The sequence below is a fragment of the Xiphophorus maculatus genome, chromosome 1 (genome assembly GCF_002775205.1).
Source record: "Xiphophorus maculatus strain JP 163 A chromosome 1, X_maculatus-5.0-male, whole genome shotgun sequence".
NCBI lineage: Eukaryota > Metazoa > Chordata > Actinopteri > Cyprinodontiformes > Poeciliidae > Xiphophorus > Xiphophorus maculatus.
The window spans coordinates 7941905-7968257 of NC_036443.1; the positions used below are offsets into that span (position 1 = coordinate 7941905).

The following is a 26353-nucleotide window of genomic DNA, read 5'->3' on the forward strand; positions in this document are numbered from 1 at the left end:
AGTTAGGTTTATTGAATCTCACCTTGTGTTTTTTTTTTATATTTATTTTTTTAAACATCTCTTAAATGAAAAAGCTCTTTAATTCTGTAGCGAATCTGGAATCCGGCTGCCACATTTGGCAGCGGTGTTATCCAGCAAATCCAGTCATTTTAAGAAGAGGCAGTGGTTATTTTCTCTGTCGGCCAGAGAGGCTCTGTTTGATTGGACCAACAGGAGGATGGAACAGCTGCTGAGGCATGTTCTGGGTCTGCCGCTACAACTGGTCACACAACACACTGACACACACAGCTTTATTTGGGGCTAATTAAAAGTGAGTCAACACATTTCCACTGACTACGGCGGGTGCCACAAAACTAAGGATGATTTCCCTAATATCTACGTTATTGCCTCTTATTTGAAGTCACATTTTACTGTGTGTGCAAATACCAGGATGACAAAGCACCCCAGCTCCACTGTGCAACCGGCGTGTGATAAAGCCATCCTATCGGAGGGTGCTGCATCCGTTCCACGTCTCTAAGCTCTTCCCTTAAGCTCAGCAAAGAAACTCTCGGTGAAGTCCATTTTCAAGGAATTGAATCAGCCTTTTGGAACAGAGAGTGTGGTGTTCCCCCAACGAGGGATAGCAGAACAGAAGCACAGTTGAGTCATCAGAGTTTTAGAAGTTGCAGATATATTGTCTGGCTGCATCAGACACAGGTAGGGTTTAAGAGGCTGCTGCAGAGACAGAGCAGGAGCGAGCTCATGAATGTTTAATTAGCATTTTCAACGTGCAGTCAAAACAAGCATTTATATTCCTCGAGTCGATATCCAGTGCGGATGTGAGGAGGCTGATCTATGTTTAGCCATGCAAATGTGGGGATTAAAACTTCAGGCTAGGCTCCAGAGCGGGGACACATTTGCTGCTAAATTAGTCATTCTCAGAGAAACGCATTTGCAGGCAAACACTTAAAAATGCAAAGACAGAGACCAGATCAGTTTTTTTTTTTCATTCCTCCCCAGATTTTAGTCCGATAGAAAATAACTGGAAAAAAAAACATTTCAGGAGAGTGTTTGATGTCAACAATAAACTGTGAATTTACTGCGTTGCCAGGTTTCGCGTGACAAGCCACCCTGCATTTTGAGTGATGGCTTCAGGATCTGACAAACACACACTGTCCTGGAGACATGGCCCATCCATTTCAGCTTCAGTCAGCCCCAGGCACAAAACCTGCCCCTAAAAATGTCCATTTAGACCTTCTCACTGATGTGTTTTTTTCTCAAAGTTGAGTCATTTGTTCCTCCCCCAGACATCCTCTAATTGGATTCCAAATCTTTGGGTGATGATTAATCATATGACCTGCTTCAGAGGTGCTAATGAGGAGCTATTTTAGTTGAATGACATCACCACAAATCACATCTGGCAACACTAGGCTGCAGCTCTGAACCTGCGTCTCTTCCAGGAGCAAAAGGAAGGAAAATGCCATTTTGGTGCTGTCTGATGGCAAACCATTGATTGATTGAAAGGCTTGATGCTAAAAGCTCAAACTTTTCCATTTAAGTCTGGACCTGTGTGTTTTGATAATCGGTTAGCTTACCCCTCAGCAGTTCATATAATTGACAGGCACCGAGTCAGTTTGTCACTTGAAAATGCTTTGGCATTTGTGTTGTTGAAAATTCACCAGCAACGTCGCTAAGCATCATCACGTTTTCTTACAGTCAGCCATTTGAGTACTCTGCTGTGTCTTTCTTATCCAATATATTTTTGTATTTTCTGTTGCATGATACTGCTATTCTTTGAAAAACCAATGTCGCCTTCAACGCCTATTTAGAGTAAAAATATGTAGAAGCCATATCTATATTATAAAGCTTTAAGAAACATGCTGTCAAAACATCTATACATGTAAGCTGTATAAAAACAGACACCGTATATAAACATATGAAAAAGACAGTCAAGGCCGTGTAATCTTAGGTGTAAACAACATGTGGGGTGATCAGATAAATAGACATTTGAATATTTAACACTGCCTGCAATGACTTACTGTTATTTGGTGGTTTCATGTCTTTGTTTCAGAGCATAAACAGTTAATCACAAAAAAATAATAATAATTTTGTGAAATTAAGAAAAATGATTCTGATTCTCCAGTTATTTTTTTAAATAACTAATTGCTATCGGTCACTTGTTACTACATTGCATTTTGTTAATTGCGATTGGCAGAGGAGCAGAACAGATGATCCTGCTCACACAACAGAAAGCCACAGGCTAACCGCATGCATTAATTGCAGAAGTGGTCAGCTTACCAGAAGGACACAGTGTGTGACTGTGTTCTGTCAAAGAAGGACAGTCACACCAGTTTGTGGGCCGAGACATATATAGGAATACTCATGTCCACTCTTGGCTCTCAAACACAACTCTATTATAATTAAATGCAGATAAAGTTTTCCCTTCAACCATTTGACAAACATTTTTTAAATGAGCATCTTGACAGAAGCCAAATGTGTTAAAATAATTCTGGAGGATGTGCGTGTGTGCGGGAGCGCGCGCGTGTGTGTGTCCCAGAAACTTGGAGCTTATTCTGAAGGAAAAGAGCCTCAAAACTAAAAGCTGAATCCTCCATTCTGGTCCTAAAAGTTCTCGTAACAGCAAAGAGGTCTGCTGAGAGGGACGTGTTCCTGTAGGGTGATAGGGAACAATGTACTCTTTAAAAAAAGATGGAGCTGGGACATTGAGAGCTTTCTATATAATGAAAATTTGAGTTATATCTTAAAGGGGCAAATTCAGGGATAGTAACAATGGTGAAGCATAGTCTCTCCTGGCAGTGAGGGACAGTATGTTTTACAGGTTTTTAAAAATAATCTAGTCAAGACCTGCGACAGCTCACAGCCAGTTTCATTCAGCTCTGTTTGCTTCATTTCTCTAGCGTCAGTTAATAACAAAAGCTATCTGAGGAAACCTTCCAAAAAATCCCAGGTTCTCCAATGCAGTACACATTTACTAAATGAGTTTCTTGATGTATTTTATATTTCATCATAATAAAAAGTTGAGCTTGAGTGTGTTCAAAGTCAAACTCGCTTCCATTTAAGACAAAGGAAATCCACCTGCGTATTTGGATTCAGCCAAAACATTTTACAGCAGTTTTATTGATACTCTCTCACAGCAACAACAGCAAAAAAATAAAAAATAAAATGCTTGTGCTGCTGTTTTTTCCAGCATATATTTATGGATTAGGAAGGGATGGAGCAGGATTTATGAAAAATACTAAGTGAGGGCTTTTTTTCCCCTGACATTGAAAGAAAAAAAAAATCTGTCAGTGTTTCTTCCAAATATAGTCACAGTGACTATACAGTGACTTTTGCAAGTCACTGTATCCACAGAACAGTTTCATGTATCATGGTACAACACCAAACTTTAATGCATTTTGTTGGGATGTTTTGTGAACACTAAGTAGTGCACAGCAAGCCTGCAAAGCTACAGTGGCTGCTGCACTTTGTCCGTGTAAAACGAAGTGAACGACAACAGTTGAAGATGAACATTTTAACTAGTCCTTCTGAGGTCACAGTGTGGCGCTTACAGGTTGTGGTTAACTCCTCACTTCAAACCGAGTGAGGGCCTGTGTGAGGACATACTAAAAAATGGATGCAAACCAGCGAAGATGCGGAGCACATTTAGAGAGGCCATCACCAAGGACTCGATAATGAATGTTTTAAAAGAGGGCCGTCTGTAGTTCACAGAGTAACTCAGTCCCAAACTTCTCCACTCTACAAACAGAAGCCTCCTTGGGCGATACAATGAACCTCACTTTGCCTGCGATGCATTCATCTGTATGTGTTGGTGACCAAAAAGAAATGGCTCCACTGTTTACCCTAAGAGGAGTTGTGTAGATGAATAGCATGTAGAGTAAAAGCATCTAAGTGGTCATTAAGTCTTGAAAAACCCAGTCCATTTACTTGTAACCAGCTCATAAAGAAATTGCACAACAAACGCATCTGCCATCACTTTCTCTACTTGAGCCTCTATGACAAGAAACGAGAAGTCTGAAAACTCCACTTGTTATTTTTTCAGGTGTGATAAAAGCCTTTGAAGTAGTGAAGATGAACAAAGTCTAAATCTTGAAGGGCTTACAGAGAGACAGATATTACCTCTTCATGGTAAGAATGTCATGAAAAAACTATGAAAGGAGGAGTTTGATAGTCCTCTCACCTGCACTCCTACCTGTCCAGCTGCCACTCTGAGGCGGTTTAGGGGCTCCGACGCCAAATTAACTTTGAGTGGCCTGCCCAAGTTTGGAGGCAGCACACTCTTTGAAGACCACAGCTTTTGCGGCAGAGATTAATCTCACTGTACTAAAGTGTCTCCTTGGCAGCTGTCGGCATGTGCTGTCCACCCCATTGATCGGGTCCTTCTGTGGAGGCACGGATGCATAATTCTATTTAATGTATAAGGAGCAAAGGGGGCTCCAGGCTTGTCACAGACAGTGCAGACCGATCCAAGTGGCCTCATACTAATGTGGCCTGGCAGGCCTCCCTCAGGGCAGAGCGTGGCTTTAGGGTGCACAGAGGCGTGCTCAACCTGCCCGCGCTGATTCGTCAAACTGGAGCAAAGAACTGTGTCTCCAGGTGATCCAAAAAAGTAGCTGACAGCGTGAGAGAAAAGAGAGGATGAAGGCCGAGAGAACGCGACTCTCCGTAAACAAAGAGAAAGAAGACACGAGGGATCCCTGTTAACTGTTAAAAGGAAAACTAACATGCTGCTTTGAGGCTTTAATCTGTCTTTTTATTGAAGAAATTCGTTTAGAAACGGGGTTGTTTGGGAAATAAGCCATGAAACAGCATTACATATTTCATTTCTTTGAACTGACGTCAGACACTTGTGGCAGTGGAACTTCTTTACTGTAAGAAATTAAAAACAAAAGAAGTAGCTGAAAAGAACTTCATTTAAAAGCCAACAATTGAGCCAAGTTAAACAAAGTGTTAAGAAAATCTAAAAAACTTAAAGTTGTTGTTGATCATTTCAATCAGAGTTTTTTATTAATTTACTCTAATTAAATCAACGAAATCTCACAGCAGTGATTTTATATTTGGTCAGGAGAAGCAATTGTGTCACTTTTGAGTACATTTGGGACTAGTTGGGATTTAACTTTCAGGTTACTGGTGTACGGTCTTAACTTCATACGAGGAAATGACCTAAAACACACAGTCAAGTAGGAATATCTTTCTTCAGGTTTTTGTTGATTCTCTGACACCAATCCAAGTCATTTATGAATAAGACTTCATGCTATTCTGAGTATCAATTCAATGTTGCATTGAAGGTAAAGAAATCAACAGCACTTACAGAACAGAAGTAGACGCAACCAGCACTTGACAGAAACTGTGTTGTCTTCAGTGTTGTGGATCTTCTTTGGATAGCTTACCCCTTGTCTTAATGTAGATAATTGAAATGTTTTTTTTGGTAATTTCTCTTTTGTCCCATATTTGATGTGCTTAATAATGACTGGTATGCATATTTGATCTTGTGGAATTTTTGGTGCTCTTCTCCTGACCGATACCTTTGAACAATGAGATTTTGGGGCAAAACAAAATTGTGGCTGGACAGCTACAAATGAAGGTTCAGCAGACATTAACTCACAGGCATTGCACCAAAAACATGGGTTTTATTCAAATGTTTCAATAAAAAAAAAAAAAAAAAAAAGCCTTTACTGTAGCCCAGATCCAACCCCAAAGTTGGAGGTTGGTGGCATATTGGAGGACTGAATCACAGTATTATTGCTAGATAGATGGACACGACGAATACAGTTCATTAAACACTAGTTATATCTGCATATAAAACATGTCAGCAGAAGCTGTTGTGCAGGTTTCTTCCAGCCGGAAGGATGAATCTCCGGTCTATTCTAAAACACAGAGAAATGCACCTGTTTCTGCGACTGCGTCTCTGACCCACCAATGTCTCATGCTGGGGATGTCTGGTATTGTGGAGGATGGTATGCATCAGTCACCTCTTCCCCTTTTCCACCAACTCCCCAACAGAGTAAGCACAGAGTGGAGTGCGGCGTCAGACCTCGTCAGGTTGAAAAATGTGGTTAATTTTGTTTTCATTCATTCTTTAACTAGGCAAGTTGGAGGAATTCAAAGAAATTTGTTCAGTCAGTTACAGAAAATATCACAATTAGGTTGCCATACATGCGTTCATAAGACTGAGCACATACAGGATCTCCTTCTCTTCAACTACAATATTTCAAGACCCAATAACAAGTTCTATCATGTTAATTCTACCTTCAAACAATATTGGACTGCAGTTTCAGAGTGGAATGCAGGGTTGGTACAGATGGCAACATGACCAGGTCATTCAAAGACTGGCAGAAATCCTGGAGAGGTTGGAAGCCAACAGGCCCATCACTAAACCTAGGGTTTATCGTTTTAATCAGTCAGGAAGAGCTAGGTCAGCTCTCCATTAGCAGAACATGATTATTCAACAGAGACCAAGTGAAATATTGTAGCAGCTTTGGAACAGATGCTCAAGGAAAATCACAATAAAGTCTTTGCAGACCAGTATTGTCATTTGGTTTTCTAACAAAAAATGAGTTATAGAAAATAACTCTCTCTGCCCTGCATATTTTAGATGTTTCTGTTCCAGAACACGTGATTCGAATGACTGCATGACCTCCTCTGCAGCCACCAAGTGCTGCAGAAGCCTGTTAATTGCCCACTTATTCAAATAAATTATGTGGTACAAGGGAAACATCTATAACCTGCAGAGCAGTGGTCCCTGAAGACCAGAATTGAGAAACATTGCCTTAAACCAAGATTGTCATCACAGTCAAGCTGAACTTTCCATGGATGACGCCTTTAAGAGAAAAGGGAAAGGATGCAGAGTAGAGTATGTTTAGAAGCTGGATGGAGAGGAGTGACATTCATACACTGGAGCAGTCATGCAGCCCCTGTTGAAGATCCAAGGAGGTAGAGGCAGACACATGAAAAAAGTCATTAAAGAGGTGGCAGAGAAAGGAAGCTCATGACTCTGCCTTCGAAGGAAGGATAAACTGTGGGAAGGAAATGTGGATCCGAGGGCTGGCTGCAGGGGGCGGAAGGGAGACGTCCCCTGCAGCCTTACTCCTACTTCATCTCCCTGAAAGATGTTCTGAGATCTATGGAGTGAAACAACAAGCAGGCTGATGACCCTGCAGCCAACAGACATGGCACAGACAGAGGTGCCAATCACCAAGCTGTAACAAGAATAAGAATTAATTTCACACTTAATACCTGCAAACAATATGTCGTTTAGATTTCGATGCATCTTTTTAAAATATTAAGGCCCTTTCACTCTGCCAAGGTCTACATGACAGCTTGTTCATGAATCATTTAACACCTTCAGTGCTATGGCTTGTGCTGTTTAGTAGATAAATTCGATTATTTTCATTCTTTATTGTTTTCATATTTTTTTTGGGGGGGGGGGTTCAGTTGCATTACTCAAATCGTTTTTGACATTTGTGCATTTCTCCCCCCAAAATTGTACAAACAGCAGAACATCTTGGATTATCTGCAAAAGCCAGTTTCTTTCTCGAAATTCTTAGTTCATGTCAGTGAGCATGTCAATGCTTCAGAATGACAAGTCTGAAACAATGAGTCTTTGTTTCATTGTGTAAGGATAAGACAGTCAAATTAATTAGTCATGTTGTCAATATAACTCTGTACTCTGAAGGGATGATCTGCTATAAACTGTGGCTAAAGCTTGGATGACAAGTTTTGTAAATTGCAATTTTGGGAAATCTATGGCAAGATTCACATATATGCTTTTACTGTCATTTGTTGACGGCCCATGTCGTTGTACAGAAAGAAAAAAGACAGAACTGCAGAGCACACAAAAAAGGTAGAAACGGGAACATAAGATAATCTGTACATTCAGTGCATGGGGATAACAGTGCAGGTATGCTATGCTATTCCAAGATACCTTGGTAATGCGTTTTGCATGCAAAGATCTACATGACAATCTTTTGCTTAAATGTTGTGTAGTTTGAGACAGAAGAAAATATGATCCATATTGAACTTGACACAAGCAATTGAAAATGTAGGAGAAAGCAGAGAATTGTACATAATCATTTGCATGGGTGCACAAAAGCATTTGCAACCTGCTCAAATAAATGAGAAACTGCTTGCTTTGGTGTACACACGTGGCCGAATGATCTCAAGACTGAACTGGTAGTTTTGAGAATTTCAATTCTGTTCTGAGAAAAGCACCAAAGTGACAGAGAAAAACTATAACGAGAAACCAGCTTCTTCACCATTACTTTATTTTCCCCTGTTAGCATGAGAAGTTATGGGCTACAATAAACTGTGTCTTGAGAAAACCTTATGTAGGAAAAACATGAACCCCAGATGTATTATTAAAGGTCTGTTATAAAAGTCTAAAAAAAAATTAAAAGTGCTCACATCATACTGTGAAGTGAAGCTACAAGAGAGAAAACCCACTGGTAAATCCTTTCAAAGCAGGCTCATTTCCTGCTGTATTAAAGTTAAACTGAGTGACATTCACAAGACAAATGGTAAATAGCAAACTTAAGTCAAAGTAAAGCATGTTTTTGTCTTTATCTGCTAGTGTCATATTGTGCAGGCATGCAGCTAAAGTGGACTTTAAAGACCCGTTATAGGAGGGATAATCAGCCCCCGTACTCACAAAACCTTTTTCTGAGCTGTTATTAATCGTCGAGTTCCTCCAGACAAAAAGAAAAGCCGGCTGTAGAGATGTTTCACACCTTAATCAGGTTGAAAAATAGCTATTGGAGAAGAAACAACCTTGTCTACAAATATTCCACAGTTCATTTTAGAGCTTTTTACCCAGATGGACGATGGTGCCACAGTTATTTTTGTCAAGTTACTGAACCACCAACGCATGATATGGATCCACCGACTGCATCCCATTGACCAAAACAAAGACGATATACAGTGGTTTCTTTATTTTTATTTCTATAATCATTCCAGTGTACAGTAATCTCAAATAGACATTTTTTATTATTATTATTATTTGCAATCTGCATTCTGCAAATGGCAATTACTATCAACCACCAATCATTTAATAATTATAGAAGTATTGCACCATATGATTCAATTAAACCTCGGGCAAAGAAGCACAGCATTATGATAATTACCGAACAGTGAAATTATAAATGATATTGTGGCATGCATAATACTTTTTTTGGATTTGAGAAATCTACCAGCAGCACAGTCACAGAAAAATGAAAAAACAAAAAAAAAAAAACAAATGGATAAGCAACACATGCTCTTGTTTGACTAATGCCAATGACAGAGATTTTGCTGCCATTAGCTTTGTGTAGTCAATGTAATAGTCAATTTTGAAATTGTTTCAAAACATCTTTAAATCCCTGACCAGACTCATAAGCCGCTACAATCTCCTTCTGAAGTCCTCAGACAGCTTCTCTGATCTTCCTGTGCTGTTCACTCCAAGTGTAAGGAACACACCAAACAAAACGCCTGAGTTGAGACAGGGCAAACCTCCACCATAATGCTGAGTAATGGTCTTCTAAGCATGTACCTATTTGTAATTCAAGGCATCTTTAGGTGAGGGTGTCCTAATTTATTTCAACCAATAATTTTTTTTAAAACACCGAATTCTAACTGACAGCATTGTTAAAACTGCTTGTCTTGTTTCAAGCAATTTTATTTAAACATCACAACTACATGTTCACTAATAGCGCTACATATCTGACTGGGTTTTTTTTGTAATGGAGATTGACAAACCAGAATTTGAACACTTTCGTTTCTGCAGTAACAGCCACTTTCACCTAAAAGCCAGTTGTATTAGATTTTCAGCTCAGGGTTTATGGGAAGCCTCAGACTGTCCAAGTCAGCATTCCAGTTGCTTTGTTCAACTTGCACCAAAACAAGTAGAGGACGGCATTACCACACATCAAGGCGCATGCGGTGGCGCGGTGGCATCTGGTCTGTATCTCTGCAGCACAGAGCTTCCTTTGTGGAGTTCATATTTTCGTACCGTGTCTGCACATATTGCATCCAGTTGTGGTCGAAAACAGAAGTGATGACGCTTGAAGATTACATGCAGAATTATATATTTTATCAAACAGAGGTAATGCTAGTAAGAAATTTAGCTCACCTCATCTTTGCATATATTTTTTTAAACATGAATTTATCCATCCTCTATACTTGCTAACCGCTGCAGGGCGGCGCTCATCTCTGGCAGTCATTGGGGTACACACTACAAAGGCCACTGGCTCATCACAGAGCAACACAGAACAAATTTATAGAGAGTACGTAACCTAACAATCATGTGTTTGGACTGTAGGAAAAAGTCAGAGCAACAGAAGAGAATGTCCATAAATGCACAAGGAAAACATGCAGACAGTTTGCAGGGATTCAAACCCAGGAGCTTCTTGTTGCAGGGCACCGGTGCTGCCTACTGTTCCACCATGCAGCCGTCAACATGAATATTCTTTAAAACAAAACAAAAAATGAAAGTCTATGTAAGATAATAATAAACATGCATTTCTCTGATCTATTCACTTATGTCTTGCTAGCAGTAATTCTGTCTTATGAATAAATTAAATCTAGACAAAGAGAACTTGCGACTGTTAAAGCAGCATTATCTGTCGTTTATTGAAAAAACTCCTTTACATATTTGCTAAAACTGCCACTTAGTCGTGACAGCATAGTTTGAGACTGATAATATGTGAACAAAAAAATCCAGCTACTCTGCCTTCTCCCAGTACTAATAGCAGAGATACACCTCTCAGGCGGAAACTGAGAGGGTAAATGACGGCGGATAAGCGGTTTACCTGGAACGGTAAGTTGTTTCCATCATTAGCACATTGAGCAGCGCATACACAAGCTTGATTAACAGTACTAAGACCTTCCTCCTGGCTCTGATTGGTTGTTTTTGACCAGGAGCAGTGTATTCCTGCAGATGGCGGTAGTAACTCAGGGAGGAGCTGGAGGATTTGTGTTCACAAATTCTGTCACATAACATACTGTCACGACATAGTGACATTTTTATCAAATTTGTAAAAAAACTATTTTTTATAAAGTTCCACTCTCTAGCTTAAATAGATTCACATTGTATATCCAGTAATGTTATTCTCAGCTGTTTAGTGAAGTTATTTCTCTGCTCTTACCACAAGACGAAACAAAAAAAAAACTCAAAAAAACATTACAGCACGAGCTCATGTTGTTTTATGTTTTATTAATAGCAACATCAGAGTACTAAATGTACAGAGGACGAATCCAGTGAGAATCGCATTTACAGTGCTTGCAAATACAGAGCTTAGTAGTACAAGAATAACCAAATCATAGTCACCTGGAAATTGAAACGTTTACCAATTACTACAAAAGGAAGAGATGTAGTTCATAAGACACAAAACAAAAGTTATACAACGTTTAGCCGTCACAGAGACAGACTGGAGTCCCTTTTTTTGGAGGTGTATAACGTGTGTGGCGTGTGCAGGTGTGTGTATGTGTGCATTTATATACTATAGTCATATGTCTTATAGAAAAGTTAACAGAGGTACTCATTGATATATTAAACACAAATATAAAAAGTTTAAGAGTCACAAAGTACAAATTCTTCATTTTTATGGCGACAACACAACTGGAGTCGTTTTCCTTCATCGTAAGTATGGATGAGCTTTTATCGAGTGTGAATGATCAAAGCACGTGTTCCCGTTATGAGCAGCCCCCTTCCCCCATAAAAGAAAAACCAGAGATCTTCTTCGTTTACTCCCCACCCCCCCCCACCCCCACCTGTAAACACAATGTATGATTATAAATGACACTTTTTATTTTTCTCTCCCATATTAGCTGAACTTCAGCCTCCGATTTTGTCGTCACTAAACGCTCCCCACCAGTCTGCAGTAGCTCCCTTCCTGTTCCTTCCTGCTTCTCAGATTCCCTTTACATGCCACTCAGTTCGGATCTGCACTCTGCTGCAAAAGGCATCTTACAGTGCTAGAGGCCTTCTGTGTGAATCAACGGCAGATTTGGGTCACGTTACTACTGCCCCCCTCTCGCCGATGCGTAATGAGAAAATCTGGGGTGCTGCAAACAAAAAATGTTTTTCTTCTATGTTCCCAAGTCTTTCACTGTATAGATAAGCGCCAGCAGTGCTTTAGCTCTTGTGGATAATAATAATAAAAAGTAAAAAATAAAAAACATGACCCAAGAGCAGAGTCAGAGCCCTCTGCTGCGATTACAGTAAGCGCACAGTACGAGATTTTCCTGAAACAAGGAGAAGCAGAGTGAGGAGCTACAGTTTCCTCACAGCTAAGGAATTGATTCGGTAAGATTTATTGTCACATCAAATATTTCTCTCCTCCTGCAGAGTCTCGCCTCATTGAGCACCCTATTGACTTTGATCAAATTCAAACCGCCACCTTGTCGCTGTCAACGCCACGTTTCTGGGCTCGTCGGACACCAAATGCCGGATAACGAAGCCGACTCGATTCATCGACTCTCTTCCTCTTATGGTAATGCTCTATAACGATATGACTGGGAAATAAAAAATAAAAAAAAACCTTGGAAATGTTCAGTCAACATTTAGATGTTTAAACAATACATATGTCGATAAGTTCCACTCCATATGTCTTGACACATGCAAACACAAATCACAGGACCTGTAAATTTGTCTTATCCTTCGTCTTGACAGAGCAAACCTCTGCTGGTCGATAGCGTCTTTGTGCTGAGGGGAAGTAGGCGAGTGAGGTGACGGAAACAGAAGCTGCAAAATATTCATTCGCTGCGCAAAATAAATGCACCCGCTTAGAAAATCAGATCCGACTTGGGGAAGAATTTATTTCATTCCCTTAGTATTTGCAACAGAAAATTGTAGGGAAGTAAACTGTGTAGCCAGATAAGAAAAGAAATGAGTTCATATGTTGCATTTATGGTGTTATGCTGCAACTGGTCTACACAGGTTGCCTTGCTAAAGCGTCTGTATTTCCATGCTAATCAGACATCCCAGTTATACCACTATCAGGACTGCCATTGAAGCATTACAGGTTAAAATGTGCAGGTGATTTTACAAGCCAGGAAATAACTTTGAGAAAAAGAACTTGTTTTCAGACTATGTGTTTTCATTCATTCAGTTAACACTTTTATTTTTACATCATCGGCATCATGTACTTCATTAGTAGATGGATTCAGTACCTCCAGAGAAGCTTGTGCCAAATTCTAAAATTTCTGGGGCAAGCGTAGCAAAAAATAAATAACTAAATAAATAAAGTAAAAAAAAAGAATGACAGATGGAAGGAACACAACATAGATTAAGTTTAGTTGGTTTCTTGGCATCGGTTGTTTTGTTTTGTTTTTAAATTAATATTCATGTGATGGTGCTCTTTATATTAAATTCCACTTAAAAGTGTTTGAGAAGAGCAAGTCATTGGTTTTCCAGCCAATCCATAAATGCACCAGAACCTGATAAAGCCTCCCAATATTCTTACTTTCAGACCTTCCACTTTTCAGCCAGTGAACTATTGCAGCATCTACTGAAGTTTTATACTGGTTAGCTAAAGATATCATACAAGTACTGCTCAAAAGTGCAGAGAAGAAGCTTGGCACAAGGTTAGTTTTTGTGTTTTTGAAAGAAATACTGTAGATACACATGTAAACAAAGACACTATCCCCGACCTAGCTCGAAGCCTTCCCAACAACAGGAAAGGCCTTGAAAAATAGAACACACCTGTACACAAGTAGAAGCAAATATATAGAAAATACATTTACACGTGTGTAATATACAGTAGGTTTCACAACCCCTCTGATAGAGAAGGTAAGAGTCTTCATTCAAAAAATATATGTTATGTCAAAGACGCAACACAGCCTGACGCGTTTGAGGCTGAACCAGTTATGCGTTATTCATTAGAGCCATTTTTTAATTTTTATTTATATTTTTTAATGTTGTGTTTGGGCCGAAAAGCAGGAGTTTTGCACCACAGTGTTGATCCCAACTCAATTTTTTACACCTCGACAAGGGCTCGCGTTTACACGTAAGGCGTTTTCACACATGCACCACAGTCCTGGAATGTTCTAGAAACTACGTGGCAGCATTTCCCCTGAAATTCTTTCAGAGATTTTTCAGGCTGCCTTGAAAACAAAGAAATGAAAATCCGGAAGAACAGCTAGCGAGAAAATGTGCAAACGTAGCAGCGAATATCTCTATTTTACTGGTAACCTGTTTTTGTTTTGTTTTTTTACCATTTGCTCCCTTGCCTCTTGGGAAGTGTTAAGACACAAGCAGTTCTTATTTCTTCATAATTCTTTCTTTACAACAGTGATTGTAGAAAGGTTCATCATTTTTGAAAACATCAATTTCTCTGCATGTTGTCCTGCTTACAGTTTCTTCATCCCAAACACTTCTAACTATGAGACCAAATCTTAAGAAGAAACTTTTCTATAATGAAATGCTTAAGTGAACAGCCACTTAAAAAAACAACCCATTAAGAATAATAAAGAAAAATTGCACCAAACTGTATGTAGAATCCCCAAACGATCTTCAGCCAGTCATGTGTGAAACAGCCTCCTTGAAATTATTTGCCATGTTTTCTTGGTACATTTTAGGAATTGTGTACAAGTCTAAAAAAAAAAATGGACCCATGTGAATTACTGGAAATGAATTTTCCCAACACCCAGTGAAACCGATTAAATCTGTACATATTGCTGTTTGCAGCAAAAGAAAAAAAAATGTTTACAATTACAGAATTGTGTTTGTGCTTTGTACAAACCTACAGCACAATTACAGGTAGATTATTAGACAGTTTCCACAAGAGCTTCGTAGCACAAAGGTAATCAGAGGTTTAAGTTTTAATAATAATAAAGTCATTGGTGCTAGGAGGTTCTTGGGAGAGCGCTGCTATTCTTCTCACCATGCAGTTCACTCCACTTGACTTCAGAGACTGTTTCAACCAATCTGGTGGTGGGTAATTGGGTTGTCTTAATCCTTTGACTTTAACAAAACAATCAGGGAGTGTCAACTTTTATTAATTGAATTATTTCAGATACGGCTGGATAACTTATTTCAACACAGTCTGTTTGGATTAAAACTGGTTACATTTTATTCTCCTTGAACTGCTTTCCTTTTGGTAGAGGACCAGGTGGGTCTATAGAGAGGTGGCCTTTGCAATACATCTGGTCAAGGAAACTTGCTGAGGATCATTTTGAGCCGCAGGATTATTCCTCTGTTGCTTCCCATTCTTCACCCAGAAAACTGATTCATATATTTTCGAGGATGTTTGAGCCTCTTTTTTTCCACTTCCCATTTGAATTATACCAAGTATCAGAATTTAGTTTGACTAATTGCTTAGTAAGAGACTCATTTGTACTTTGCATGAAACCTGGACAGTCCTGAGGTGCTATGAATATCCCGTGGAGTTCCCTGCAGTGTCTCGTGACTCTCTGCATTCAAGCTATATGAATCCGGTGCTGTTGCATACACCTTCACCACAAATACCTTCCATATCTGTTTTGATTAACCTCCATGATTAAGAAGCAGTGACGTGAGCATTGGGTTGGCGTGAGCCAGATGCAGATGGGGTCCTTTGTAATAGTTTCAGCTAAGAGTGGGGGGCGTGTGACAGCAGCGGTCCTCCGTTCTCCAGACTTCCACTGTCGGTGCTGCGGCAGACTCTTTTTTTTTTCTTTTTTTTTTAATTCCTAGGTGTACAAAAATAGACATAACTATTCTGGTTTTAAAATGGGACTTAATACAAATTATGTCTTTAAAGTCAATTGTTCAATAAAGCATAAACCATCTATATATTTTTTTTTCTAACTCTCTTTTTTGTGATTCGTAGAAATATGTTTTGGACTCCTTTGCAACACATTTCTCAAAATTACTTCGAAACATTTTCAAATACATTTGAAGTATTTTTTTTTACATTTCTTTAAAAAAAGGACAAAAAAAGAAAATAAATAAAGCAATAAGAACTGATACAGGTTTAATACAACACACTTTGTTTAGTCCTTCAGTTATTGTTAAAACTTCCATTTATCCAAGTTGTGGCACATAGTGGCATTATTGGCACATTGTTCAGAAATATATAGTTTGACTTCCACCCAAAGCAGCTCCTTGGGCTCCTTTGTCTTCCACAGTCTTGTCCCATACGTCCTGTAAATATATCTATATATACTTAGATATATATATATGTACTCTCTACCTAAATGAATGCTGTTTTTCGGGAAAGATGGAAGAGCAGCTCCACGGCTGCTCAGCTTGTTATCTCTAGAAAAATAAATATCTTCACAAGTGTCCGAGGAGAGATTACACTATTTTACAAAATAAGCTGTTTTTGTGTGTTTCTTGTTTCCAACTGGATCCTGTGGAAATGCAGAAAAAGACAAAAACAATCCAGTTAACTCCTCATTACGAGGCTAAGCAACACAGACATGATTTTTTTTTTTTTTCTAAATTAGCCTACTTTCTACTTGCTTTAGAGGGGAGGGTGGCATTCCAATTTGGCCTGAAAAACATGCTGCTCATTTCGCAGTGTGCAAAAAAACTATACAACTACGGCTAATTGTTAGACAAATAATCCTAATAAATACACGAGGTTCCACAAATGGCGAGCAGTCTTTTTTTATTCAAAGCCATGCGATCTGGAGTACGCTGTGAAAAGCTGAACTTTATAACGTGTGTCCAGGCAACAACAAATGTCATGACACCCTGTCCTCTCCCTACTTTACCTGCAGGCAATCCGTTTAATTGGAAATCTGGCTCAATAGTTACACCACCCCCACCAATACTGCAGCACTAAAGCATGTGTTCAAGGTTTATACATTGAATTTCAAATTCTTGGAAGTCCTAGCATGTACTGGCCAAGTAAAAGTTTTTGAGGAAGGTATAAACCTACTCTTTTTGTGAACAAACTCTAGGAATGCAAGTGGAAATGAAAGGACAAAGGGTTTTTTGATCCTTAGGTAAAAAGAAATAGGTGTGATCACATGGTGCTGATGTATGCTGCAAAAGTATTTAAAATGCTTGAACTTTTTTCACATTTTATGAAGCCACCACCACAAACTTCAATGCGTTCTGTTTCTAAATCAAGACAATAACATTTCTGCCCAGTGTACTCTGCAAAGGAGCTCAAGGTCAGTCAGAATGAATGAATAGCAACACGGAAGATCAATTTTCAAGACATGCCACAGATGCTTAACTGGATTTAGAGTTGTACCTTAATTGTATTTTAAAACAAGAATGTGTTTCAATCTAAAGCATTCTGCTGCATCTCTAGATATTTGTTGTTAGTTACTGTCCTGCTGGAACGAAACCTTCAATCTCAGTCTCAAATCTTTTTATGGCCGCTAACAGATTGTCATCCTTTTACAATGTCTTTTAAAATGATCCATCCCCTTGGAAATTTTACCATTGTACTGTTACATTTACACATCAATTGTGATTAGCAAAATTAGGCTCTTTTTTTTGACAAAGAAATTACAAAATTCCTTCCACTTCTTGATGGAAATGTTCACTTTGACATAAATGTTTTTTGTCCTGTCAAAGAAGCCAAACTATGTTTATCATGATTTCTATAAGTAATAAAACAGTAAAAAGGGGTGAATCCTTGGGGGGGGGGGTCACTGTAAGTGTTACTTTGTGATGTTCCAACACATAAAATTCAGATAAAATACATGAAGGTTTGTGGCTATGAATAAACAAAATGTGAACAACTTCAAGGGTTGTGGCCCAACGACTACCTCATTTCTGAGATGCTGCTATGAACTGATTTTCCTTCCACACAGGATATGGGAAAAATCCACAATTATGTCACAAATAACAAACATATGCCAAGTTCCTCTCAATTCCCAAAGTGGGGCAGCGTTACCACAGGGGATTGAGGCGGCTGAAGCTCACTCGACAGTTTGTAAGAGGAGGTAACATGGAAAAGTACCCACCAGAGCGTGGATTCATGAAGTCTTTCCCGGTAAATGAGTGAAAGCCTACAAGCTCATCAACAAGAGATCTCGAACCATTTCTCCGACACAAAGGCCACAGGAATCAGTTGTCTTTCGGTGGGGGAGGGCCTGTTGGGTAAAACGAAGGCAGTTAGATCATTAAGCAAATTGACTTTGAAGTGAATGAAACACCGAGCTAAGGCATGTCTTTTAACCCCAGAGATTTTATTAGCGTGTGTCCGCTAAGGTCTAATCATGCCCCTAGTTAGCCTTCAACGTCTCTGTCAACAGCATAATGTTGTCGCAGTCAGATACTGAAAAGAGCTGCATGACTCATCAGAAGTGTTTTTGTTACATCTGTAAAATAAAGCGGTAAAAAAGCTTTCAGTGACCGTGATTGTTAAATATAGACACTAAATTAATCATTTTCATCGTCACTGCCGATGTACAGCTGTTAATTTGTCATCATTGTTGGTCTTTTACCCCGCAACGTCACCCGGACAATAAAAATTGTCAGCATAAGACCAATTTAATGTTGCATTGTCCACATAATGGGAGAATCATCAATACAGACACAAAAATGTAAATTGTTTTATCAGTTTCTTGGGGATAAAGTGATACAAGTGCCTTAACGTGGTTGTAAAGAATTTGCACGTTTATTATTTGGAAAACAGACAGAAAAATGGAAGCTTATGTTTGCCCTAAATCTATAAACCAAATCAATATTTTCCTTCCCATCATCCTGACTAAGTGTGGTTGAGTCATTTTCTGATTCATGAAGATCAATGCACATCTACTTTATTTGAATATAATGCACTGTAATATTTGCCATTTAGAAACTAGGGTAAGAGAAATGAGCTGGTGTTACAGCATTTCTCTACTCAATGAATACAGGAAGTCATGCATTAATAATAAATAGTTCCTGTCAAAAACAATCTGCTCCACCCAACTTGAAGAATTGATTTATTCACTTTTATTTTGTAGGAATTGGTAAAAATTCCAATAGTAATTCCAATAATTTCCCTTGGATTTTGTAAGGTTTTTCCTTAAAGATTTCCTTCAGCGAAAAAACAGATGTTTAGATTGAGATCATACTGATTTATTAAAAAGACTGATTTATTTACCATATTAGAGGGTACTGTATTCTCATCACATTTTAGAAATCACACGCCAACTGTCATGATGTGTTGTGGTAATGGAGGACCCACATGGAGCAAGGTAGATACGGCAAGTAGTGTTGAAGTTTTAATAAAAATGGAGAACAAAGAACTTACAAAAAAAAAAGAATCACAGGGAGCCAGAGCAGAACAAAAGACACAAAAACCAGGAAGAACAACTAGTAGGGTAAATCAGAAAAAAAAGGGATTTAACAGGAGGAACCAGCAATAAGTTGAAGATAAACTGTGTAGCTTGATTACTGAACAGGGAACAGATGGCTAGTCAGAAATGGGTTGCAGGTATGAGGAGAAAGAGAGAGAAAATGGCACGGGGCGAGGGAGAGTACACAAACTGGGTAACTAGGGAAACGAACACAAATAACTAGACATAGCAAACTAAAATAACTAAGGACTGAACTAGTGTAAAACTGAAACAAGGGTGGTCTAATCAAAAAAAAGAAACGATATAATGAGACTAGAATCAAAAACTCAAAACAACACAGGTCCTGACACCAACAACACAAGTGATTATATATTTTCAAGTGCATTCAACACTATTTCTGGCAAGCAAGCAGAAAAGTTATTTCCCTCTTTCATTTAGTCATATTTCCACCATCGTACCTGTTTCCATTGTAAGCCGTCTTGTACACAGGTGTCTGCTGGATCATCTCATCGGTGTAGATGGGGACGGCAGTCCGTACGCACTCATGTGAGCACTGCAGGCTGTCGTTGTAGGCAGTGAAGATGTCCACCTTGCTGGGCACGCGGGCCGGCGTGAAGTCTGTCAGGTTCTGGCAGCTTTCCTCCTGCTGGTGGATCTTTCTCTGATGGCTATTGTGGCGGCCATTTCCAGACTGCGCACAGCTACAAAAACACGCACCAAAGACAAGAAACAAACATAAAATCATACCTCGCACCTCTGACTAAGCTAGTAAGATTCTCTAAAACAGAAGCGGATCTGCTGACAAGGTGCTGTGAGTGAAAAGTAAAGGAATCTTTCCTACCAGTTTTTAAGGACGAGTGTTGTGATCAAGGCTGCGATCACCATGATGAGAGACACAGTGATTGTGATAATCTGGTGAACTGCCAAACCTGCAAGAAAAAACATAACTCACAGTGATTTTCAGAGAAAATATTTAGTTTAAAGTTGTGTACACTATACCTTAGAGTTTACAGGCTGTTTACAGGTATTTCAGATAGCTGTAGAAACAGTATAATATCCTAAAAAAAAATCTAACTCAAAAATCAGTTTTCCAACAAGTGTTCCACTTCCTGAGCACCGTCATGCTGTAACATCTGCGCACCTCAAAGTAAGCAGCTTTTGCCCGAAGGCTTTCATTTAAGCTTTGAGTAGAAGCAAATGTTTTTTTATCCGATGTATCACATGAAATATCTGATGAAAAGCAGAGCCTGAAAGGTAATCTGAGTTCTTTGAAAAGGGTGACAGATTGAGGAGGCAGCAAAGAAACAAAAATAATTGAACTTTTGGGAGTTTGAGGAAGACAACAGTGGATTCTTACCTAAAGAACAAGGCAAAACATTATGGAAAATATGGTTTCACATTCAGCAACAAAACATAATTTTGATCAGATCATATGGATTAAGGTTCTGTATTCATCTATACATGAGGTTCATGTCATACAGTTATTTGCTTGGTTTCCCCAGAGCTGTTTGGGTCACATTTAGTTTCTTCTTAAGAGTCATCTTTCTACAAAATGTACTACTATAAATGTTATAATATGAAAAGACTGATCCTTTATAGAATTGAAATAAAGGGGACGTGTTTGTGAAGTAAAACATAAAGTCCCTAATTTTTATAGCCTCCAAGTAAACATAAAAAACTGAATTAAAATCACTTGTACCCTTCTCATTAGCCAATGGAGAAATCATTAATAAACAGTCCAACTCCGAATGACAAGGATTTAGGTCTAATTCCCATCACCAAAATCTTTTGCTTTCTTCAGATTAAAATTTGGGTTCTGGCTGGGTCATTCCAAAGCAATATTAGTTACTCTAGTAAGACAGAAATAGCTTGGTAATAAATAAATATTTTTAAATCTATATGGCAGGGGTGTTAATAGAGATCTCAATGATTTAGCAGGACATTGAGGGTGCATTCACACTAGATATTTTTAGTCTGCTTTAATCAAGCTCTAGTAGTTCCTTTGCCAAGGATAGTTTGTTTGGGGAGGTGTGAAAGCACAAGTGAACTCTGACACACATCAGAGTTCAGAAGTGACCAGACCTAGGTTTTTAGGCACAAAAACCTAGGTCAGCAGATACAGAGGTTGAACTTTCTCTACTACTGAAGTAGAGAAAGAAACAAGAAAATGCTCATTGTTTACGCTGTTGATGATCAACTCAAAAGGATTACACAACCCAGATTATAAATCTGTTCCAGACAGCAAAAAGCCATAAAATTAGTTCTAGAAATGTTCTAAAAATGACTGTTCCCATGCTGTTTCTTATTCTAAACAGCATGGGAACATCTAAAAAAGCAACATCCTTTTCGTTTTCTATTTTCAGACTCTGAAGTGAGATCTCTCTCCTTTTTATTATCAAAGGCAGTTAGCGACAAACACAACTGTGTAGGACGTGTTTAAAGGGAGGATTAGTTCAGGACCACTGCACTGTACTTTAAGGTGTATTTGTGTGGGTGAGTGATAGAGCATGAGAGCAAATAGGGCAGAATGACACACTGCAGCAGGTGACATACTGCAGGGGGACAAAATATATAAATAAAAAGAAAAGCCGTTATGATGAAAATGCCCATGTGGGCCATATACATCTCACCTCTCCATCAGCCAGCTGCCTAGCTGTTGATCCAAGCCAATTTGTCTTCTGAAAACGCTCAAAAGGAAGTGCTGCTCTTTAGTTTGGCAAAAGAACTCAACCTCTCCCCAGCTTCCCTGCTGCCTGGACAGCCCCCCTCTCAGATAGCAACCTTCTGTGAGCACGAGTTTTGAAAAAAAAATAAAAAAATCAGACCAGGTCAAGCTTGGATTAATATCTCTGGCTGGGTCCAGGAAGCCTCACCTTCCCAGCGCGATCAAATCCCTCGTCATGACAAAAGCACATTTAGTTCTCTGGCGCGGCATTTGCATTTTCAACGACCCACTCATCTCTGCCCTCCGCCTCCCTCTCTCTTTCTGTGTCCGTGTGATGATGGAGCTGGAGGAATCTGGCTACAAATGAGCATCTGTTTCTCTGAACTCAATCAAAAGTCGAGGTGTCCACTGATGGGAATCCTGTTTGTGTTCCACTGATGTAAAATTGAAAAGGGAAACCTTCCAGATGGTGGATTTTAAATCAAAAGCTGCACTTAGTAGATTTTTCCCTGTAAAACAGTAACTGATTAAAACACATTATAAGGGTAAATTAGTTTCTGCTCCCAGCTTCCAGTGGAAGCTGCTCTATTAATTTTGATAAGAGGAAGCTGACTGACACAGCTGGTAAACAAGAACATTTTGTGTGCAGTTTAGTCAGGGTACTTAAGTCAGAGTAGCTCATTAAGAGTTGCATCAGGATGCCATTTGGGGCCAAAATATGTATACAATCTCTGCATACTCCCTTAATGAAACAAATGAAGCTGAAAATATGAGTCTAAGCCACACAAACACAACGTTAGACCTCTCATAACCCAATTTGCTAAGCAGCAATATTTAAAAGTTCTCAGAGAGCACAGCGGTCACACATCTAAGAGGCCAGTCCTGTTTTCACCCATGGCTGCCAGTTGGAAGGAGCCAAATTTGGCCTGTGGATATAAAATAATTTTGTCCTAGTAAGGATTTGAAGAAATAACCTTTGGCATCCACCTTACTTTAAAATACCTGGTAAGGTGTTTTAAAATACCTGGTAAGGTGTTTTTAGGTCAAATTACTGTCAAAAACATAGAGATGCATTGGTGGTTGTCACGATTCTGGGATACGTCTCTGTATTTAGATTGATTACTTGTTCCTCATGTTCCCTGTGTATCCTAACAGCCATTTTGTTCCCACTTTCTCTTATCAACTTTAGTTACTTGCCTTCCCTCACAGCTGCACCTAGTTTCTAATCAACCACCTGCTCCTGCATCAGGAATCAACCTCACGATGTCTCTCAGCCAGAATTAATAGTCTTTGGTTTTTCAACCACACCCCCACACTGAGATAGGAATTTCGGCGGACACCTCGCTCAGAGTCCCTCTCAGCAGCTGATTGAATCACTCCTAAGCTACAGTAAGACAGGAAGGAGCTCACTGAGAGAACTCTGAGAAGACGGGGCCCAGATCAACAAAAAAGCAATTTCTAAAAAGCTTAGTTTCTACCAGATTCTCCACTAAAATATCTTTAAGTGCATCTTACATACACATTTGTTTCATGATTTTCATTATATACTGGCTGAGGACCATGGGGATGTTGTTGTAATAAAAAAAATACAAATTAAAACCCTCTGATTCGAGACGTACAGATCAATGAAACGCATCTGAGAACCAGACATTTTTCCTGTAGAAATCTGTGATCACCAAATCAAATCCCGAAAAGGAATCGGTTTTATTTTCTGTTCAATAAAAGCTACACAGGTATAACTTTCCATTATTCTCTAGCCTGCAAATGCCTTAAACAACAGTGTGTACGCTTAGGCACTGTTTCTACTTTATGTGTTAGAAAAAACAATCTAAATCAGTTGAAACAGGAATGAGCAGGTCAGGCCGTGGTTGCATGTCTATGGCAAAGTCAGGCAACAGCACTATTGAAAGAGACTAAACTCGAGGCGCTAAATCTCCCCTGCAACCATGGAAATGAATTCTGCTTGCATAAATAGAGTACTGTTTAGACAACTTAAACTTTTCTACCAATTAAGTAGGACTCCTCTTCATACCTGGTCATTTTCAAAGGAAAACAATTCAAGCGTGAAAATAATCCTCCCTTGAAAAGATGAAACACATGTTGCAACTGGTAGGAGGCTAATAATAAAGACAAAATAGAAAAAGTAAATTTTTTTTAAACAATGTGGCCTGAAACTACGAGCCAGCCAGGTCCACTATGATGTTCAGGTGAAATAAGTAAATTAATAGCTGCCTTTCAGCTGCTTATTGCTGTCGGCTTGCTGTAAAGAGAAATACGTTTAATTTCTATTGTTGTATTTCCTAAACATTGCAAACAAAATCCTGCTTCAGAAGGAAAACACTTCATTTTTACTTCTCAGCAACAACATTTTTAAATGCCAAAACTAAAACTTTCTACATTTTTCCTCGCAACTGCTGCTTGTTTGGAGTGCTATCACAAGAAAGCTGCCCAGTATGAGCACGAGGCTCATACTGGGCATGCTGGTCTGTACACATGAGACGGATGGAGCAGTAGAGAAGGAAACCAGCAGAGAGCGAGAGAGTATGACTAGTTTGGTCAGAAGCTGAGTGAGGATTTAAAAGTTTTCAGATTACGTATGTCTGTAAATCATCGTTAGAGGGGATGTTATTTCCTCCCTTTTGCCTCAACTGATATTTTGTTTGCATTCCCGCTGTACGTAAGCGTTCATTGAGACTGAGACCAGCGTTACCAGAATTTGCCTGTTTAGTCCAAATTTCACATTTGCCCAAATAAATTGCACTACAAAGCACAGCTGTTTTATTTCTGAGGTTCTGCCAAAACTAAAAATGTAAGCCATTCATATATTTTTATAATATGGCGCAATACTCTCAAAAAGGAATTAAGTTTGAAAAAGTAACGCTCATACAGTATATTAAGTGATGAAAGCATGCATCTTGTTTGTCAAAATTTATTGGCTCAAGAATGAACATGAGGTAAAAAGGAGAAATTATATGGAAACCTGAGTTTGTTTTTTGCTCACTGCCTGGTTTGTGCCCATAGGAAAACTTCCAAATCCTCTCTCTATTTTAAGCTGAAGAAGCTAGACAGATTGGGAATAGGAAAATGTATCCATTCAACAAACAGTGGCCTCAGTGATGCGTGACAGTCAACCACAACAGCTGGTTGTGCTTGGTCACACAGTGATGTGGGACGTCACCCCATTCCTCAAACAGCATCTGTTGCAAGTCAGCCAATGTGCCTGTGTTTGTCGCATCCAAATTCATCCATAATTGTTAAATGGGACTAAGGTGAAAACAGCAGGCATGCTGAGCCACGAACGTCACATGGTACCTGATTCAGAAAACTAAGGTACTGAGGAAAACTATGAGATAACATCTGAACAAGAACTAAAACAGAACACAATAAGCAAATCAAAAATGACACAGAACGGGCTAAGTCTCAAAAGAGCATATGTGTTCAGCTCGCCATAATGGTGGTAATCTTTTAATGAGAAGACTTCATAACTCCAGTTCCTCTAAAAACCCCATTGGTATTAAACATGCCAAGCTACGGCTTTTATATAACATGAATAGATTCATGTTAGAAAATAAATGTTAGGTTTTTTGTTAAAATGGTAATGTTAACAAATCATAAGTTGAAACTATTATTTTCTGTAAACAAAGGCAACATTTTGGCAATTCAGTGTGATGCCACTGTTTAAAACATTAAGTATCAATCTATACTGTTGTTAAAATTACTTTTGGTTTTCATTGTTTTTATTTACAGTATTTATTCTCAGCTCTACGTGTGGAATAACGCTGGTGTGGAGCAGTTTCTTAAATGTCGTACTCAGATGTTATCTTGAACAGGGAGTCGTTGTGTGGTGATTCTTGTGGCTTGAGAGAAAAATAACATGATCTCACATAAAGATTTCAAAGTAAAATGTAAATTAATCTAATTGCTTTTATTTACACAGACTGTTGCTATTGAAATAACATATTGACTACTACTGGCTATTACATTGTCAATAATGCTCTTTATGCCATATTTTATAGGTATATTTTGATTTTGAATCCAAGCAGAAATACAAAATTACCAAACGCTTCTTACACCTTCCAAACTCTAGTCATAAAAGCATTAAGAGTAATGGGTAGGTGGTATTTCCCGCATTAATGCTGTGCTTATTTTGATTTTGGTTTCCACACCATGACTGTCTCTTTTGTTCTAGCAGTAATTATTTGTAAACATATACAATTTTATTTTTGTGTAAACAATGGAAAAGTCTAGAATCTCATTTTCAGCCAGATTGATGCCTTTGCGCAGCAGAAGGTGAGGGTCAGAGAGGCTGCGCTGGAAAAGCGCTAATTAAAGCACTTTCTGTCGCTTCGCTTCGAAAGGTCTTTAAACTGCAGGTCTGGTTTGACAAACAAACAATTGTGGTTTCGAAACCACAACCTTTATAACCCTGGACACATACATGCCGGCGTGTGCCTACTATTAATTAAATCGAGAGTAACATTTCTTGGAAAT

The 26353-nt window shown here is 38.9% G+C and overlaps 1 protein-coding gene across 1 annotated transcript in view; it reads right to left on the reverse strand.

Annotated features, from left to right (window-relative positions):
• Positions 1-13746: 13746 nt before the first annotated feature.
• The window catches only part of ajap1 (adherens junctions associated protein 1), a 52596-nt gene continuing 39989 nt past the window's right edge, over positions 13747-26353 (reverse strand). Inside the window, exons 3-6 of the mRNA XM_005800142.2 lie at positions 20039-20126; positions 19656-19898; positions 17878-18006; positions 13747-16302 (exon numbers count right to left, since the gene is read on the reverse strand). Coding sequence (XP_005800199.1) covers positions 17934-18006; positions 19656-19898; positions 20039-20126 — 404 coding nt within the window. The 3' untranslated portion in view covers positions 13747-16302; positions 17878-17933. The remainder of the gene's footprint in view (positions 16303-17877; positions 18007-19655; positions 19899-20038; positions 20127-26353) is intronic.